This window comes from Anoplopoma fimbria, chromosome 15, assembly GCF_027596085.1.
Source record: "Anoplopoma fimbria isolate UVic2021 breed Golden Eagle Sablefish chromosome 15, Afim_UVic_2022, whole genome shotgun sequence".
Classification (NCBI taxonomy): Eukaryota; Metazoa; Chordata; class Actinopteri; order Perciformes; family Anoplopomatidae; genus Anoplopoma; species Anoplopoma fimbria.
The window spans coordinates 18,424,424-18,443,408 of NC_072463.1; the positions used below are offsets into that span (position 1 = coordinate 18,424,424).

At 36.6% G+C, this 18,985-nt stretch overlaps 2 protein-coding genes across 5 annotated transcripts; both read left to right on the forward strand.

Annotated features, from left to right (window-relative positions):
- The first annotated feature begins 650 nt into the window (after positions 1-650).
- LOC129103210 (interferon alpha-inducible protein 27-like protein 2A) lies at positions 651-15,927 on the forward strand. Of its 2 annotated transcripts, none has more exons than XM_054613551.1 (6): positions 651-740; positions 909-932; positions 1,121-1,282; positions 14,995-15,018; positions 15,207-15,377; positions 15,684-15,927. In XM_054613551.1, exons 1-6 carry the CDS (start codon positions 731-733, stop codon positions 15,767-15,769), a joined length of 477 nt encoding a protein of 158 aa, XP_054469526.1. In that variant the 5' UTR covers positions 651-730; the 3' UTR covers positions 15,770-15,927. The 2 variants fall into 2 exon arrangements, with proteins under 2 accessions (XP_054469526.1, XP_054469525.1); XM_054613550.1 differs by lacking the exons at positions 14,995-15,018; positions 15,207-15,377; positions 15,684-15,927 and adding exons at positions 3,068-3,091; positions 3,280-3,450; positions 3,754-3,994 and having other exon boundaries at positions 656-740.
- On the forward strand, positions 2,870-8,950 carry LOC129103213 (interferon alpha-inducible protein 27-like protein 2A). 3 transcript variants are annotated; one of them, XM_054613555.1, is made up of 4 exons: positions 2,870-2,894; positions 6,879-6,902; positions 8,339-8,500; positions 8,674-8,950. In XM_054613555.1, the coding sequence occupies exons 1-4, from the start codon at positions 2,885-2,887 to the stop codon at positions 8,766-8,768; spliced, it is 291 nt and encodes a 96-aa protein (XP_054469530.1). In that variant the 5' UTR covers positions 2,870-2,884; the 3' UTR covers positions 8,769-8,950. The 3 variants fall into 3 exon arrangements, with proteins under 3 accessions (XP_054469530.1, XP_054469529.1, XP_054469528.1); XM_054613554.1 differs by lacking the exon at positions 2,870-2,894 and adding an exon at positions 6,681-6,705; XM_054613553.1 differs by lacking the exons at positions 2,870-2,894; positions 6,879-6,902 and adding exons at positions 7,927-8,006; positions 8,157-8,186.
- Positions 15,928-18,985: the final 3,058 nt, after the last annotated feature.

Genomic DNA, 18,985 nt, shown 5'->3' on the forward strand with positions numbered 1-18,985 from the left:
CTATAAAGCTTGTACAGCTGAGGGGAACTGCATAGTCGGGACTTTATAAGCTGTGGGTTCATATAATTATGCAAATCAGGGTTGTGTGTTATAACATTAGCTCCTCTCCTTATACAGCAACAATTTAACAGCCCAAGAAAATGAGTCACAAGACTTGAGTATGCTGATGATACAAGCATAGCAGGTCTCATAAGAGGAAGTGCTGTGACTGAAATTACAGACGTCATTGAATCATCTCTTTTGTTTTTTAATATATATTTTGGTATACATGAATATAAATGTTGAAAACATTTTATCCTCAAAGTAGCTGCAGACTTCACATGCTGGACTAACACTATTATAATCTCTTCAGTATAAATACTTAACTTTGTACTTCACTATTTACTTTGATCTTGATAAAAGCCACCAAGACCTCCAGAGCTAAAACATTATTTTCTTCCGTGACTTAAAGATGAGTTTGTCCTGAATGCAGGTTTGAAGGAACAGTCAGAACTGAACTGGTTTAGCAACTCTTCAGTGTTTCTGTCTTTTTTCTTTGTTCTTATGTTCTAAATATAGTGATGACCGACCATACTTGAGTTTATTTTGGTTAAATGGACTCTGTGACGCCCTCTAGTGTTCAGATTTAAAGTTTCGTTTTTGAAGAAACGAAACCTTAGGCCTACTTACTTTTTAGAAAAATAAAATCCAGCACAGTTCAATACTCATCAGAACCAGAGCAGTGAAAGACATGGACCCTGGTGAGTATCGCAGTTCTTTGACAATACTGATAGATTTATTTGTACTGATACTTTTATTGATATAGGCTTTTCTTTAAAAAAAAAAGAAACGATATTAACCATGGCAAATGTTTTTGAAAAGCCAGATGAACTGTAAATGTTGATTTAGATGTTCCTCCTCTGTTTCAGTGACTGCTGTGGTAGTTGGAGCACGTAAGACTTTGTACACCCTTCATGGATCACCTGTTTTTACTTTTTCAACTGATTTAAACCGACTTTAATGTATAAGTGCCGTTTACGTGCTAAACTTATATCATGCATGATCCATGTTAAAGTGGCCTGACAAATGGGACTATCATTAACAACGAAGTATCCTCTGCTGTGTTGTTGTCATTCTGCAGTACTTGCAGTGGTTGGTATGGTCGATGGTCCTATTGTTCTGGCAGCACCAGGTTTCCCCTCAGTAGAAGACTACTATGCTGATAGCATGATGTGGGCCGATGCAGATGCCTATGGAGGAGAAGTGGCAGCAGGAAGCCTGGTGGCTGGTTTGCGGTCAATAGGTAAAAAATTATGGTTTTATTTTTTAAATAACTTTAATCTTTTGGTTAAATTATGATTTTATCATTGCTTGTTATGATAATCACATGTGCATTATGTGCCCTATTATGTCTTTCTGAACTATCACAAAATCCTACACAGGTGTCTTGCAAACCGGTAACGGAAAGAAAAAATAATTTCACATTGTATGATAATGCTAGTGTTTCATTTAGCCCTTTAGTTTTTAGAACACGACTGTTTCAGTTTCATGAAAATCATGAGGGAACAAGATGCATTTACAATACTTTTACTTTTTGCCAAATTAAGGAGCCAATAACAAATTACATTAGTTTATTACCTAAACAGTCCCTGTGTCATCTCAGACAACTGATGTGTTTTGTTCAATAAATCGGTGTAACCTGTGAAAGATACTGGTTCAGTCATTCATTTGTAAATATTTAAATTTTTTCATAATCTCCACCAGTTGCAGGTTTGCTGCTTTTCTCTTAAAAATTCCCCAATGTATCAAACAGCTGATTGTATTTTATGCCTTAAAAACAATTAAAAGAAAAACTGGAGCTAAAAATGGGTGCAACTATTGTGGTGTCTATCTATGATGATGATGATGCGAGAATCAACACAAGAATGAGGTTGGAGAGTCATTTCAGGCCTTTTCTTATTGCTCGTTTCATTCAACACTTGTTTTGTCTCCTCATTGAGTTATTCCATAGGTGTGGCATAGGACTAAGGGTAGCGTTAAAAAAGCTTTTTTTTTTAAAAATGTATTAGTTTTTCATTTATTTATTATAGTTAATCAAGTATTTGAATGCAAATTGTGCTATGAAGCTTTGTTTTTGTCACTCACATTGGGCCTCAGTCATGAAATGAACCTACAGATTGGATTTTAACTTGAATAATATTAAGACATTTTATCGGATTCTTTTGTGTTTTCCTAATTTCAAAATGATTGTAACAACAAATTATGCAAATATTTATATGATGGTTTGTAATGTTTTAAACTTTTTTAAGATTAATCATTTATGTATGTTACACCTTTTGCTTTTAATTCAAGGCATAAAGTATGGCGCTTTATGCCTTGAATCAAATAGCAGATTTCAATAAATTATCCCTTTTTTATTGCAATTAACTGTTTGTATACATGATATAAATGGTGAATACATTTTATCCTCAAAGTAGCTGCAGGCCCTGCATGCTGGAATAAAACTATTATGATCCTTAATATATTAATTAATATCATACTTTATTAATTACTTTGGTCTTGATAAAAGCCACCAAGACCTCCAGAGCTAAAACATTATTTTCTTCCGTGACTTAAAGATGAGAGTTTGTCCTGAATGCAGGTTTGAAGGAACAGTCAGCACTGAACTGGTTTAGCAACTCTTCAGTGTTTCTGTCTTTTTTCTTTGTTCTTCTGTTCCAAATATAATGTTGACCTACTACCTCAGAAATGTTAAATACTTGAGTTTATTTTGGTTAAATGGACTCTGTGACGCCCTCATTGTTCAGATTTGAAGCTTAGTTTTTGAAGTAACAAACCTTACTTACCTTTAGTAAATATAATCCAGCACAGTTCAATACTCATCATAACCAGAGCAGTGAAAGACATGGACCCTGGTGAGTATCACCGTTCTTTGACAATACTGATATATTTCTTTGAAAGTACTGATACTTTTATTGATATAGGCTTTTCTTATTAAAATAAAATTAATGATATTAACCATGGCAAATGTTTTTGAAAAGCCAGATGAACTGTAAATGTTGATTTAAATGTTCCTCCTCTGTTTCAGTGACTGCTGCGGTAGTTGGAGGAGGTAAGACTTTGTACACCCTTCATGGATCACCTGTTTTTACTTTTTCAACTGATTTAAACCGACTTTAATGTAAAAGTACCATTTACGTGCTAAACTTATATCATGCATGATCCATGTTAAAGTGGCGCGACAAATGGGACTATCATTAACAACAAAGTATCCTCTGCTGTGTTGTTGTCATTGTGCAGCAGCTGCAGCAGGTGCTGTGTTTCTGGCTCCTGTTGTTCTGGGAGCAGCAGGTTTCACCTCAGCTGGCATAGCAGCAGGTTCTATTGGTGCCAGCATGATGTCGGCTGCTGCAGTTGCAAACGGAGGAGCAGTGGCAGCAGGAAGCACAGTGGCTGTTTTGCAGGCAGCAGGTAAAAATCATGATTTTATTTTTTAAATATTTCTAATCTTTGGTTTTAATTTTTGTATCATAATGGTGATTTTATCATTGCTTGTTATGATAATCACATGTGCATTATGTGCCCTATTATGTATATCTGAACTATCACAAAATCCTACACAGGTGTCTTGCAAACCGGTAACTGAAAGAAAAAATAATTTCACATTGTGTAATAATGCTACTGTTTCATTTAGCCCTTTAGTTTTTAGAACAAGACTCTCTTAATTTATCTATAGCTCCATATTCTGATATAAAAAGTGTAATCCTGTTGTAGGTGCAGCTGGTGTGTCAGGAACTGTCACTGCAGCTGCAGCAGGCACAGGAGCAGCATTGGGATGGCTGACAAGCTTCTTTGGCTGAAAATCATGAAGGAACAAGATGCATTTAGAATACTTTTACTTTTTGCCAAATTAAGGAGGCAATAGAAAATTACATCAGTATATTACCTAAACAGCACTTGTGTCATCTCAGACAACTGATATGTTTAGTTCAATAAATCGGTGTAACCTGTGAAAGATACTGGTTCAGTCATTCATTTGTAAATATTAAAACTTTTCATAGTCTTCACCAGTAGCAGATTTGCTGCTTTTCTCTTAAAAATTCCCCAGCGTATCAAACAGCTTATTGTATTTTCCATCCATCCATCCATCTCCTTCCGCTTATCCGGGGCCGGGTCGCGGGGGCAGCAAGCTAAGGAGGGTCCTCCAGACGTCCTTCTCCCCAGCAACACTTTCCAGCTCCTCCTCTGGAACCCCGAGGCGTTCCCAGGCCAGACGAGATATATAATCTCTAAAGGGAGGCGTCCAGGAGGCATCCTGATCAGATGCCCGAGCCACCTCAGCTGGCCCCTTTCGACGCGAAGGAGCAGCGGCTCTACTCCGAGCTCCCTCCGGATGTCTGAGCTCCTCACCCTATCTCTAAGGCTGAGCCCAGCCACCCTACGAAGGAGCCTCCCCCGCCACCTGATCCAACTCACCACCAGGTGGTGATCAGTTGACAGCTCTGCTCCTCTCTTCACCCGAGTGTCCAAGACATACGGCTGCAGGTCTGATGACACAACTACAAAGTCGATCATAGACCTTTGGCCTAGGGTGTTCTGGTACCAAGTACACTTATGAACCTCCCTATGCTCAAACATGGTGTTTGTTATGGACAGTCCATGACTAGCACAGAAGTCCAACAACAAAGCACCACTCGGGTTCAGATCGGGCAGGCCGTTCCTCCCAATCACACCCCTCCAGGTTTCTCCATCGTTACCCACGTGAGCGTTGAAGTCTCCCAGAAGAACTATGGAGTCCCCAGTCGGCGCCCTTTCCAGAACACCACCCAAGGACTCCAAGAAGGCTGCGTACTCCGAACTGCCGTTTGGTGCATAGGCACAAACGACAGTCAGAGACTTTCCTCCTGCGATTCCCAGTCGCAGAGAGGCGACCCTCTCGTTCTCCGGGGAGAACTCCAGAACAGCGGCGCTCAGCCGGGGGCTTGTGAGTATCCCCACACCCGCCCGGCGCCTCTCACCCTGGGCAACTCCGGAAAAGGAAAAAGTCCAGCCCCTCTCCAGGAGTTTGGTTCCAGAACCGGTGCTATGCGTGGAGGTGAGCCCAACTATATCTAGTTGGTAGCGTTCCACCTCCCGCACCAGCTCCGGTTCCTTCCCCGCCAGAGAGGTAACATTCCACGTCCCTAGAGCTAGTCTGTGATGCCGGGGGTCAGCACGCCCAGGTTTCCGCCCCAGCCTGCCGCCCAGCTCACATTGCACCCGACCCCAATGCCTATCCCTGCGGGTGGTGGGCCCACAGGGTGGCGGCACGATGTAGCTTTTTCGGGCTGGGCCCGGCCCGGCCCCATGTGCCAAGGCCCGGCCACCAGACGCTCGCCGGCGAGCTCCCCTACCAGGTCTGGCTCCAGGAGGGTGCCCCGGTTTCCCTATTCCGGGCGAGGTGCCACAACCTTGTATCGTCCGATTTATTGAGGTTTTGTGAATCGCTCTTAGTCTGACCCCTCCCCCGAGACCACTTTGCCTTGGGAGACCCTACCAGGAGCTATTGCCCCCGACAACACAGCTCTCAGGATCACTGGGGCACACAAACCCCTCCACCACGATAAGGTGGCGATTCATTGGAGGAGCTTATTGTATTTTATACCTTAAAAACAATTAAAAAAAACTGGAGCTAAAAATGGGTGCAACTAATGTGGTGTCTATCTATGATGATGAGTCGAGAATCAACACAAGAATGAGGTTGGAGAGTCATTTCAGGCCTTTTCTTATTGCTCGTTTCATTCAACACTTGTTTTGTCTCCTCATTGAGTTATTCCATGGGTGTGGCATCGGACTAAGGGTAGTGTTAAAAAAATTATTTTTTTTAAAAATGTATTAGTTTTTCATTTATTTATTATAGTTAATCAAGTATTTGAATGCAAATTGTGCTATGAAGCTTTGTTTTTGTCACTCACATTGGGCCTCAGTCATGAAATGAACCTACAGATTGGATTTTAACTTGAATAATATTAAGACATTTTATCGGATTCTTTAGTGTTTTCCTAATTTCAAAATGATTGTAACTACAAATTATGCAAATATTTATATGATGGTTTGTAATGTTTTAAACTTTTTTAAGATTAATCATTTATGTATGTTACACCTTTTGCTTTTAATTCAAGGCATAAAGTATGGCGCTTTATGCCTTGAATCAAATAGCAGATTTCAATAAATTATCCCTTTTTTATTGCAATTAACTGTTTGTATACATGATATAAATGGTGAATACATTTTATCCTCAAAGTAGCTGCAGGCCCTGCATGCTGGAATAAAACTATTATGATCCTTAATATATTAATTAATATCATACTTTATTAATTACTTTAATCTTGATAAAAGCCACCAAGACCTCCAGAGCTAAAACATTATTTTCTTCCGTGACTTAAAGATGAGAGTTTGTCCTGAATGCAGGTTTGAAGGAACAGTCAGCACTGAACTGGTTTAGCAACTCTTAAGTGTTTCTGTCTTTTTTTCTTTGTTCTTCTGTTCCAAATATAATGTTGACCTACCACCTCAGAAATGTTAATTACTGAGTTTATTTTTGGTTAAATGGACTCTGTGACGCCCTCATTGTTCAGATTTGAAGCTTAGTTTTTGAAGTAACGAAACCTTACTTACCTTTAGTAAATATAATCCAGCACAGTTCAATACTCATCATAACCAGTAGAGGGAAAGACATGGACCCTGGTGAGTATCACCGTTCTTTGACAATACTGATATATTTCTTTGAAAGTACTGATATTTTTATTGATATAGGCTTTTCTTATTAAAATAAAAGTAATGATATTAACCACGGCAAATGTTTTTGAAAAGCCGGAAGAACTGTAAATGTTGATTTAGATGTTCCTCCTCTGTTTTAGGGACTGCTGTGGTAGTTGGAGGAGGTAAGACTTTGTACACCCTTCATGGATCACCTGTTTTTACTTTTTCAACTGATTTAAACCGACTTTAATGTAAAAGTACCATTTACGTGCTAAACTTATATCATGCATGATCCATGTTAAAGTGGCGCGACAAATGGGACTATCATTAACAACAAAGTATCCTCTGCTGTGTTGTTGTCATTGTGCAGCAGCTGCAGTAGGTGCTGTGGTTCTGACTCCTGTTGCTCTGGGATTAGCAGGTTTCACCTCAGCTGGAATAGCTTTTAAAGTAATAGTTTTTCATTCATTCATTCTAGTTAATCAAGTGCTTTAAAGCAAAATTTTGCTATGATGCTTTGCATTTGTCACTCACATTGGGCTTCAGTCATGAAATGATCACACAGATTGGAATTTAACTTGAAACAAATTAAGAAATGTTATTGGATTCTTCAGTGATTTCCTAACTTCAAAATGATTAGAACAAAATATGCAATTATTTATATGATGGTTTGAAACTATTTCAAGATTATTAATTCATGTATGTTACACCTTTTGCTTTGATTGGCGCTTTATGCCTTGAATTAAATAATAGATTTCAATAAATGATCCCTTTTTTTATTGCAATTAACTGTTTGTATACATGATATAAATGGTGAATACATTTTATCCTCAAAGTAGCTGCAGGCCCTGCATGCTGGAATAAAACTATTAAGCTCTCTTAATATCTTAATTAATATCATGCTTTATTAATTACTTTGATCTTGATAAAAGCCACCAAGCCCTCCAGAGCTAAAACATTATTTTCTTCCATTACTTAAAGATGAGAGTTTGTCCTGAATGCAGGTTTGAATGAACAGTCAGCACTGAACTGGTTTAGCAACTCTTAAGTGTTTCTGTCTTTTTTCCTTGTTCTTCTGTTCCAAATATAATGATGACCTACACCTCAGAAATTTTAATTACTTGAGTTTATTTTTTATTGGTGAAATGGACTCTATGTCGCCCTCTTTGGTTCAGATTTGTCCAGTATCGTTTCATGAGAAATGATACTCAACCTCGGCATATAAAACCCAGCCCAGTGTGTCCAGGCTCCTCAGTAGACGCCACACTAACAAGAGATGGGGCTTCGTGAGTATCACTGTTCCTTTCACAATACTGATTTATTTTAATGTGCTGATACTTGTACTCATATGCTTTTCTTATAAAACCTCAGCAAATGTCTTTGATTAAGCCAGATGAACTGTAAATGTTGATTTCAGATTTCATTTTGTGTTTCAGTAACGTTTGTTGCTCTCGGAGGAGGAGCAGGTAAGACTTTTTACAGCCTTTATGGATCAACTGTGTTTACTTTCCCCACTGATTTAAACAGTTTTATTGCATTATCCCTTTTAAAGTGGCCTGACAAATAAGCACACTATTGTTAGCAATAAAGTCTCCTCTGCTGTGTTGTCCATGTGCAGCGGTGGGTGTTATCGGGGCTCCTTTTGTTCTGGGAGCCATAGGCTTCACCTCAGCTGGCATAGCAGCAGGTTCCTATGCTGCTGGCATGATGTCGGCTGCTGCAGTTGCTAACGGAGGAGCAGTGGCAGCAGGAAGCACCGTGGCTGTTTTGCAGGCAGCAGGTAAACACCGTTACTTGATTTTTAAAATGTATTTGAATCTTGTGGTTCTAACTGTAGACCATAATGTACTGTGAAAGCTATAATAATGTTAGTGATTTTAGCATGATAACAAGACTCACTCAGCTTCTGTGTAGCTCCATATCCTGATGTATAACCTGTGTATCTTGCTGTAGGTGCAGCTGGTCTGTCAACAGCTGCCACTGCAGCTGTGGCCAGCGCTGGATCAGGCATCGTAGGAACTGTGTTAGGACTGGCTGCACTTATCTGAGAATTATGAAGGACCAATTTAAATATATAAGAACATAAACAAGTGTTTTTTTCTTCTTTTTTTTCAACTTTTGCCAATTAATGAGGCAATTGGAAATGACACCATTTAATTTACTAAGCAGCACTTTTGTCATCTCAGACAAGTGATATGTTTTGTTCAATAAATCTGTGTAACCTGTGAAAGATACTCGTTCAGTTTGTCTTCTGTATATATTTCCATTCCTCATAAGGTCCACAAGACGGTACTGTGTGAGTTAATTAATGAGTTTTCAATGGTTAATTTACCTTTTAAAGATAAAGTAGCATTTTTTTTCCTGGCCACAATTAACTTGTGGGCCTTAAAACCAAAACACTGAGCTGAAGGTGCTATAAAGCTTGCACAGCTGTGACAAACTTTATAGTTGGGAGATTATCAGCTGTTGGTTCATAACTGTGAGTGACACATTTTACCTCACACACAATCACTTGAACCATTGTTATATAGTAATATTAATGAATGCTGCTTTGCGGTATCAGGCTTTTCAAATTAGGAGCTAAAATTAATGCAACAATGGTGTCTTTCTATGATGGTGTCATAAAAAAGTCACAGTATATATGTCATAAAAAGGTCATAGTATTTTATGAAATAAAAAGTCATAATAAAGCATGTCATAGATAATGTATTGCGGACTTCTATGCCAAATTTGTTCTCTCAAGGTGTTCCTGAGATATCCTGAAATGAAGCCACGTTTATTCATTAAAAAGTCAGTTTTCTATGCTTGAAAAAAATGTCACAGAATAGTATGTCAGTGTTTCATAAAAATTGTCACAAGAATAGCATATCATAAAAAAGTAATAGTTTTGCATAAACATGTCATAAAGAATGTCATAGTGCAGTTTGTCATAAAAAGTAATATTAAAGTAAGTCATAAAAACTGTATAATATAGTACAGTGTGCTACAAAACTGTTACTAACGTCAAAAGCATAGTATGTGTAAGACAATTTCATAAAAAGGCATTATATTGTATGTCATAAAAAAGTTATAATATAATATGTCATTAAAATGATGTATTATAATATTTCATTAAAATGTAATTTAAAAAGTCTTACTATAGAATGTCATGAAAAAAGATTTAACAAAGTTACATTATATTATTGTAATAAAAAAGTTTAATTTAGCGTGTAAAAAATAATTTAAAAGTCATAGTATACCACGTCATAAACATGTATGACATAGTATAGTTTACCATAAAAAAATGTGAGAAAAAGTCCAAGGATAGTCATAGTATAGAATGTAGAAAAGTCATAATAAAGTCAAAATATGATAGTGGCAGCTGTGGCTCATGTAATTGAGCATATCATCTATGTTGAAGTGTCAAGATACCCAAAACTGCTCTTGAAGCTGTGCCATCGGTGTGTGAGTGAGTGTGTGTGTGTGTGTGTGTGTGTGTGTGTGAATTGTTTGGTGTTGAAATTAACTCCATTTACAATTGACCATATATATGACTTAAAAGTTGTAAAGAAATTGTAGTCTAGTATATATATATTTTTTTATAAAATGGCAAAGTAAAGGATCAAATATTGTCATGAATAATGTTGTTTTTCAAGAAAAGTCATAGTATATTGTCAAATGAAATAATATAAAACATTTAATTTCAGTCATTGCATAGTATGCCGTTAAAAATGGGATAAAAAAGTCTAAATAGAGTATGTCATAAAATGCTTTAAAAATAACTTTGTATAGCATATCATAAAAAGCCATACTAAAGGTTAGAATGCATTTTTTATAAAATGGTCATAAAAAGTCATAGTTTAGAATGTTGATAAAAGATATACTAAAGTATGCCATTAATTCAACTAGTATAATATATAGTCATAGTATAGCATGTCATAAAAATGTCATAAAGAAATCATAGAATGGCATGTCATAAAAATGTTGCTATGATGCTTTGCATTTGTCACTCACATTGGGCTTCAGTCATGAAATGATCATGCAGATTGGAATTTAACTTGAAACAAATTAAGAAATGTTATTGGATTCTTCAGTGATTTCCTAACTTCAAAATGATTAGAACAAAATATGCAAATATTTAAATGATGGTTTGAAACTATTTCAGGATTATTAATTTATATATATTACACCTTTTGCCTTAATTGGCGCTTAATACCTTGAATTAAATAATAGATTTCAATACATGATCCCTTTTTTATTGCAATTAACTGTTGGTATACATGAATATAAATGGTGAATACATTTTATCCTCAAAGTAGCTGCAGGCCCTGCATGCTGGAATAAAACTATTAAGCTCTCTTAATATCTTAATTAATATCATGCTTTATTGATTACTTTAATCTTGATAAAAGCCACCAAGACCTCCAGAGCTAAAACATTATTTTCTTCCGTGACTTAAAGATGAGAGTTTGTCCTGAATGCAGGTTTGAAGGAACAGTCAGCACTGAACTGGTTTAGCAACTCTTAAGTGTTTCTGTCTTTTTTCCTTGTTCTTCTGTTCCAAATATAATGATGACCTACACCTCAGAAATTTTAATTACTTGAGTTTATTTTGGTTAAATGGACTCTGTGACGCCCTCTAGTGTTCAGATTTAAAGTTTCGTTTTTGAAGAAACGAAACCTGACTTACCTTTAGATAAGATAAGATAAGATAATCCTTTATTAGTCCGGCAGCGGGGAAATTTGCAGGCTTATGTAAATAAGCCTTATGTAAATAAGCCTTATGTAAATAAGCCTTATGTAAACTTAGTAAATAAAAGCCAGCACAGTTCAATACTCATCATAACCAGAGCAGTGAAAGACATGGATCCTGGTGAGTGTCAATGTTCTTTTACAATACTGATATATTTCTTTGAAAGTACTGATACTTTTATTGATATAGGCTTTTCTTATTAAAATAAAAGTAATGATAGTAACCTTGGCAAATGTTTTTGAAAAGCCGGAAGAACTGTAAATGTTGATTTAGATGTTCCTCCTCTGTTTTAGGGACTGCTGCGGTAGTTGGAGGAGGTAAGACTTTGTACACCCTTCATGGATCACCTGTTTTTACTTTTTCAACTGATTTAAACAGTTTTATTGTAAAAAAAAAAAAAAAAAAAAAAAAAAATGACAGGCTAAACTTAAATCATGCATTATCCCTTTTAAAGTGGCCTGACAAATAAGCACACTATCGTTAGGAATGAAGTCTCCTCTGCTGTGTTGTCCATGTGCAGTGGTGGGTGTTATCGGGGCTCCTGTTGTTCTGGGAGCCATAGGCTTCACCTCAGCTGGCATAGCAGCAGGTTCCTATGCTGCTGGCATGATGTCGGCTGCTGCAGTTGCTAATGGAGGAGCAGTGGCAGCAGGAAGCACAGTGGCTGTTTTGCAGGCAGCAGGTAAAATTCATGGTTTTATTTTTTAAATATTTCTAATCTTTTGGTTTTAATTTTTGTATCATAATGGTGATTTTATCATTGCTTGATATGATAATCACATGTGCATTATGTGCAGTGGTGTAGTCTACGTGATACGCAGGTATACGCCGTATGCCCACTAGGAACGCACCAGGATTTGCGTATACCCACTTAAAAATGTGCACGGATACGTATCGTCTTGTGTGACAGATCTTTCATTTCTGTGTTTATTTTTCGCAAATACCGGTTGGGTATAGCTGCAATAAAATACTTTAAGCAGGGGAAGTTATCTCCTACATTCACCATTCATAAAATTCCCCCTGCGCGCTCGCGCTTTGCCCTGTCTCTGTTACGAAGCGCGAAGCTGCCCCTGCATCTCTGCACGTTAGTGGGCCGAGCCCCTCCTCCTCGCGTGTGTGTGCGTGTGTGTGTGTCCAGTCCTCCACATTAGTCTCCTGTCATCTTCTTCTCATGCACCAACATTTCCGTATGCCCACTTTAGAATTGCGCAATGACGTCATGCACCCTCTGATGGTCGTTTTTGAGGATGTACTGTTTTTCTTTGTTAAACACTGAACAGATGTTATTTCTATAGCTGATATGTTTAATTTATTATTTAAGTACTCTAGGGTGGGAAACATAATTCGAAAGAACATGTTTTTATTTTGTAATTATTGCTTCTTATATAGGGTATTTTTTTTATTGAGTTGCAATTGTTGACAAAAGACCAACTCTGTTGAACAGAAGCATGCAGGAGCAGCAATAAATGTCCTGTGCAAAAGATTCAAGTATCCCTTTGTCTCCTTCACACATTAGTACTCAGGCCAGGCCGGTTACATATACAGTAGTATAGTGTTTGATGCTAGTGCCTAATGGTGATTTTAATTTGACTATTCATTGTCCTAGAAACTTATGACATATTAAGTGTTGAATAATCGGAATTACTTTGGTGGTTGTAGGCTACTGTATGCAACAGTGAGTGTGACGGTGTTTTTAGGATGGGTGTCGAAGAGGCTAATAGGGAATCTTCACAGTATGCCCACTACAAAAACCTAGACTACACCACTGATTATGTGCCCTATTATGTATATCTGAACTATCACAAAATCCTACACAGGTGTCTTGCAAACCGGTAACTGAAAGAAAAAATTATTTCACATTGTATAATAATGCTACTGTTTCATTTAGCCTTTTAGTTTTTAGAACAAGACTCTCTCAGATTATCTATAGCTCCATATTCTGACATTAAACCTGTTCAATCCTGTTGTAGGTGCAGCTGGTGTGTCAGGAGCTGTCGCTGCAGCTGCAGCAGGCACAGGAGCAGCAGTGGGATGGCTGACAAGCTTCTTTGGCTGAAAATCATGAAGGAACAAGATGCATTTAGAATACTTTTACTTTTTGCCAAATTAAGGAGGCAATAGAAAATTACATCAGTATATTACCTAAACAGCACTTGTGTCATCTCAGACAACTGATATGTTTGTTCAATAAATCGGTGTAACCTGTGAAAGATACTGGTTCAGTCATTCATTTGTAAATATTAAAACTTTTCATAGTCTTCACCAGTAGCAGATTTGCTGCTTTTCTCTTAAAAATTCCCCAGCGTATCAAACAGCTGATTGTATTTTATACCTTAAAAACAATTTAAAAATACGTAGCAAAAAATGGGTGCAACTATTGTGGTGTCTATCTATGATGATGAGTCGAGAATCAACACAAGAATGAGGTTGGAGAGTCATTTCAGGCCTTTTCTGATTGCTCGTTTCATTCAACACTTGTCTTGTCTCCTCATTGAGTTATTCCATAGGTGTGGCATCGGACTAAGAGTAGTGTTAAAAAAGCATTTTTTTTTAAAGTAATAGTTTTTCATCCATTCATTCTAGTTAATCAAGTGTTTTAAAGCAAAATTTTGCAATGATGCTTTGCATTTGTCACTCACATTGGGCTTCAGTCATGAAATGATCATGCAGATTGGAATTTAACTTGAAACAAATTAAGAAATGTTATTGGATTCTTCAGTGATTTCCTAACTTCAGAATGATTAGAACAAAATATGCAAATATTTAAATGATGGTTTGAAACTATTTCAGGATTATTAATTTATATATATTACACCTTTTGCCTTAATTGGCGCTTAATGCCTTGAATTAAATAATAGATTTCAATAAATGATCCCTTTTTTTATTGCAATTAACTGTTTGTATACATGATATAAATGGTGAATACATTTTATCCTCAAAGTAGCTGCAGGCCCTGCATGCTGGAATAAAACTATTAAGCTCTCTTAATATCTTAATTAATATCATGCTTTATTAATTACTTTGATCTTGATAAAAGCCACCAAGACCTCCAGAGCTAAAACATTATTTTCTTCCATGACTTAAAGATGAGAGTTTGTCCTGAATGCAGGTTTGAAGGAACAGTCAGCACTGAACTGGTTTAGCAACTTTTAAGTGTTTCTGTCTTTTTTCTTTGTTCTTGTGTTCTAAATATAGTGATGACCGACCATACTTGAGTTTATTTTGGTTAAATGGACTCTGTGACGCCCTCTAGTGTTCAGATTTAAAGTTTCGTTTTTGAAGAAACGAAACCTTACTTACCTTTAGTAAATAAAAGCCAGCACAGTTCAATACTCATCATAACCAGAGCAGTGAAAGACATGGATCCTGGTGAGTATCGCAGTTCTTTGACAATACTGATATATTTATTTGAAAGTACTGATACTTTTATTGATATAGGCTTTTCTTATTAAAATAAAAGTAATGATATTAACCATGGCAAATGTTTTTGGAAATCCGGAAGAACTGTAAATGTTGATTTAGATGTTCCTCCTCTGTTTCAGTGACTGCTGTGGTAGTTGGAGCAGGTAAGACTTTGTACACCCTTCATGGATCACCTGTTTTTACTTTTTCAACTGATTTAAACCGACTGTAATGTATAAGTGCCGTTTACGTGCTAAACTTATATCATGCATGATCCATGTTAAAGTGGCCTGACAAATGGGACTATCATTAACAACGAAGTATCTTCTGCTGTGTTGTTGTCATTGTGCAGCAGCTGCAGCAGGTGCTGTGGTTCTGGCTCCTGTTGCTCTGGGAGCAGCAGGTTTCACCTCAGCTGGAATAGCAGCAGGTTCTATTGCTGCAAAAATGATGTCGATTGCTGCAGTTGCTAACGGAGGAGGAGTGGCAGCAGGAGGCCTGGTGGCTGGTTGCCAGGCAATCGGTTAGAGTCATGGTTTTATTTTTTAAATATTTCTAATCTTTTGGTTTTAATTTTTGTATCATAATGGTGATTTTATCATTGCTTGTTATGATAATCACATGTGCATTATGTGCCCTATTATGTATATCTGAACTATCACAAAATCCTACACAGGTGTCTTGGAAACCGGTAACTGAAAGAAAAAATTATTTCACATTGTATAATAATGCTACTGTTTCATTTAGCCCTTTAGTTTTTAGAACAAGACTCTCTCAGTTTATCTATAGCTCCATATTCTGACATTAAACCTGTTCAATCCTGTTGTAGGTGCAGCTGGTGTGTCAGGAGCTGTCACTGCAGCTGCAGCAGGCACAGGAGCAGCAGTGGGATGGCTGACAAGCTTCTTTGGCTGAAAATCATGAAGGAACAAGATGCATTTAGAATACTTTTACTTTTTGCCAAATTAAGGAGGCAATAGCAAATTACATCAGTATATTACCTAAACAGCACTTGTGTCATCTCAGACAACTGATATGTTTGTTCAATAAATCGGTGTAACCTGTGAAAGATACTGGTTCAGTCATTCATTTGTAAATATTTCAATTTTTTCATAATCTCCACCAGTTGCAGGTTTGCTGCTTTTCTCTTAAAAAATCCCCAATGTACCAAACAGCTGATTGTACCTTATGCCTTAAAAACAATTAAAAGAAAAACTGTAGCTAAAAATGGGTGCAACTATTGTGGTGTCTATCTATGATGATGATGGGAGAATCAACACAAGAATGAGGTTGGAGAGTCATTTCAGGCCTTTTCTTATTGCTCGTTTCATTTCACTTGTTTTGTCAACACTTGTTTTAGTTTTTTTTTTTTTAAAATGTATTAGTTTTTCATCTATTTATTATAGTTAATCAAGTATTTGAATGCAAATTGTGCTATGAAGCTTTGTTTTTGTCACTCACATTGGGCCTCAGTCATGAAATGAACCTACAGATTGGATTTTAACTTGAATAATATTAAGACATTTTATCGGATTCTTTAGTGTTTTCCTAATTTCAAAATGATTGTAACTACAAATTATGCAAATATTTATATGATGGTTTGTAATGTTTTAAACTTTTTTAAGATTAATCATTTATGTATGTTACACCTTTTGCTTTTAATTCAAGGCATAAAGTATGGCGCTTTATGCCTTGAATCAAATAGCAGATTTCAATAAATTATCCCTTTTTTATTGCAATTAACTGTTTGTATACATGATATAAATGGTGAATACATTTTATCCTCAAAGTAGCTGCAGGCCCTGCATGCTGGAATAAAACTATTATGATCCTTAATATATTAATTAATATCATACTTTATTAATTACTTTGATCTTGATAAAAGCCACCAAGACCTCCAGAGCTAAAACATTATTTTCTTCCATGACTTAAAGATGAGAGTTTGTCCTGAATGCAGGTTTGAAGGAACAGTCAGCACTGAACTGGTTTAGCAACTCTTCAGTGTTTCTGTCTTTTTTTCTTTGTTCTTCTGTTCCAAATATAATGTTGACCTACCACCTCAGAAATGTTAAATACTTGAGTTTATTTTGGTTAAATGGACTCTGTGACGCCCTCATTGTTCAGATTTGAAGCTTAGTTTTTGAAGTAACGAAACCTTACTTACCTTTAGTAAATAAAAGCCAGCACAGTTCAATACTCATCATAACCAGAGCAGTGAAAGACATGGACCCTGGTGAGTATCAATGTTCTTTGACAATACTGATATATTTCTTTGAAAGTACTGATACATCAACTGTGTTTACTTTTCCCACTGATTTAAACAGTTTTATTGCATTATCCCTTTTAAAGTGGCCTGACAAATAAGCACACTATTGTTAGCTAATAAAGTCTCCTCTGCTGTGTTGTCCATGTGCAGTGGTGGGTGTTATCGGGGCTCCTTTTGTTCTGGGAGCCATAGGCTTCACCTCAGCTGGAATAGCAGCAGGTTCCTATGCTGCTGGCATGATGTCGGCTGCTGCAGTTGCTAAACACCGTTACTTGATTTTTAAAATGTATTTGAATCTTGTGGTTCTAACTGTAGACCATAATGTACTGTGAAAGCTATTATAATGTTAGTAATTTTAGCATGATAACAAGACTCACTCAGCTTCTGTGTAGCTCCATATCCTGATGTATAACCTGTGTATCTTGCTGTAGGTGCAGCTGGTCTGTCAACAGCTGCCACTGCAGCTGTGGCCGGCACTGGAACAGGCATCGTAGGAACTGTGTTAGGACTGGCTGCACTTATCTGAGAATTATGAAGGACCAATTTAAATATATAAGAACATAAACAAGTGTTTTTTTCTTCTTTTTTTTTCAACTTTTGCCAATTAATGAGGCAATTGGAAATTACACCATTTAATTTACTAAGCAGCACTTTTGTCTTCTCAGACAAGTGATATGTTTTGTTCAATAAATCTGTGTAACCTGTGAAAGATACTCGTTCAGTTTGTCTTCTGTATATATTTCCATTCCTCATAAGGTCCACAAGAAGGTACTGGGTGAGTTAATTAATGAGTTAATTGAATCCAGTTCCTATGAGGACACTGTTTTCTGTGGCTTTGTACGGAGTCAAGAGGATCGAACCGCCGAGCCTCTGATTGGAGAACTACCCTGCTCTCCAATGCACCACAGCCACAATGCTATGTATGTAGTATGTAGTATGTCGAAAAAAGTCACAGTAATTTATGTCATAAAAAGTCATAAAAAAGGTAATAGTATAGTATGTCGACAAAAGTCATAAAAAAAAGTCATAGTATTGTGTGTCATGAAAAGTCATAATATAGTATGTCGTAAAAAGTCATAAAATAAGCATGTCGAAAAAAGTCATAGTATAGTATGTCAATATAGAACAAAAACTCCGGCACACTGGCTTCTTCACTTGCGTATAAATGTATTTTAGACACGACGTTTCGGTACGTAGACCTTCATCAGGTTATTTTACATGGAAATGAGGATGCATGCATTTAAATAGCATTGGGGATTCGTAAATGGGTTGGGAGACCAATCCGATTGCCCCAATCACATGACATCAATAAGTCATCCACGAATCGGAACCATCAACAAATAAAGAATCAATTTACATCATATGTGGCACTAAAAGCCTACAAACATCATGAAAACATACAGATAATACATAATATATAGGAGGTATGTCTTCATTAAAAAACCACATGAAGAAGATAATTATAGAAATTGTAGATTATAATGCCAAGATCAATACTTTTCTATTTCTTTTATAGGACAGGATTTTTAGGAGTTTGCATAAGTTTTCTTCTACAGTCTGTCCCTAGAAAAGAAAAGTAAGGACAAAATATGTCACATTATAAAGAACGAGTATTATACGTTTGAAATAAGTACAAATAAAATGAAATGAAATCGAATAGAGCATCGGAAAAATCTGGAAAATGATTTCACAACATTATGTTTAATAATTATTCATCGTTCATTCATATTTTGTCCTTTCTTTTGAAAAGTCAAAGTATAGCATGTCGTAAAAAGTCATAAAAAAGTCATAGTATTGTGTGTCATGAAAAGTCATAACATAGTATGTCGTAAAAAGTCATATAAAAGTCAAAGTATAGTCTGTCG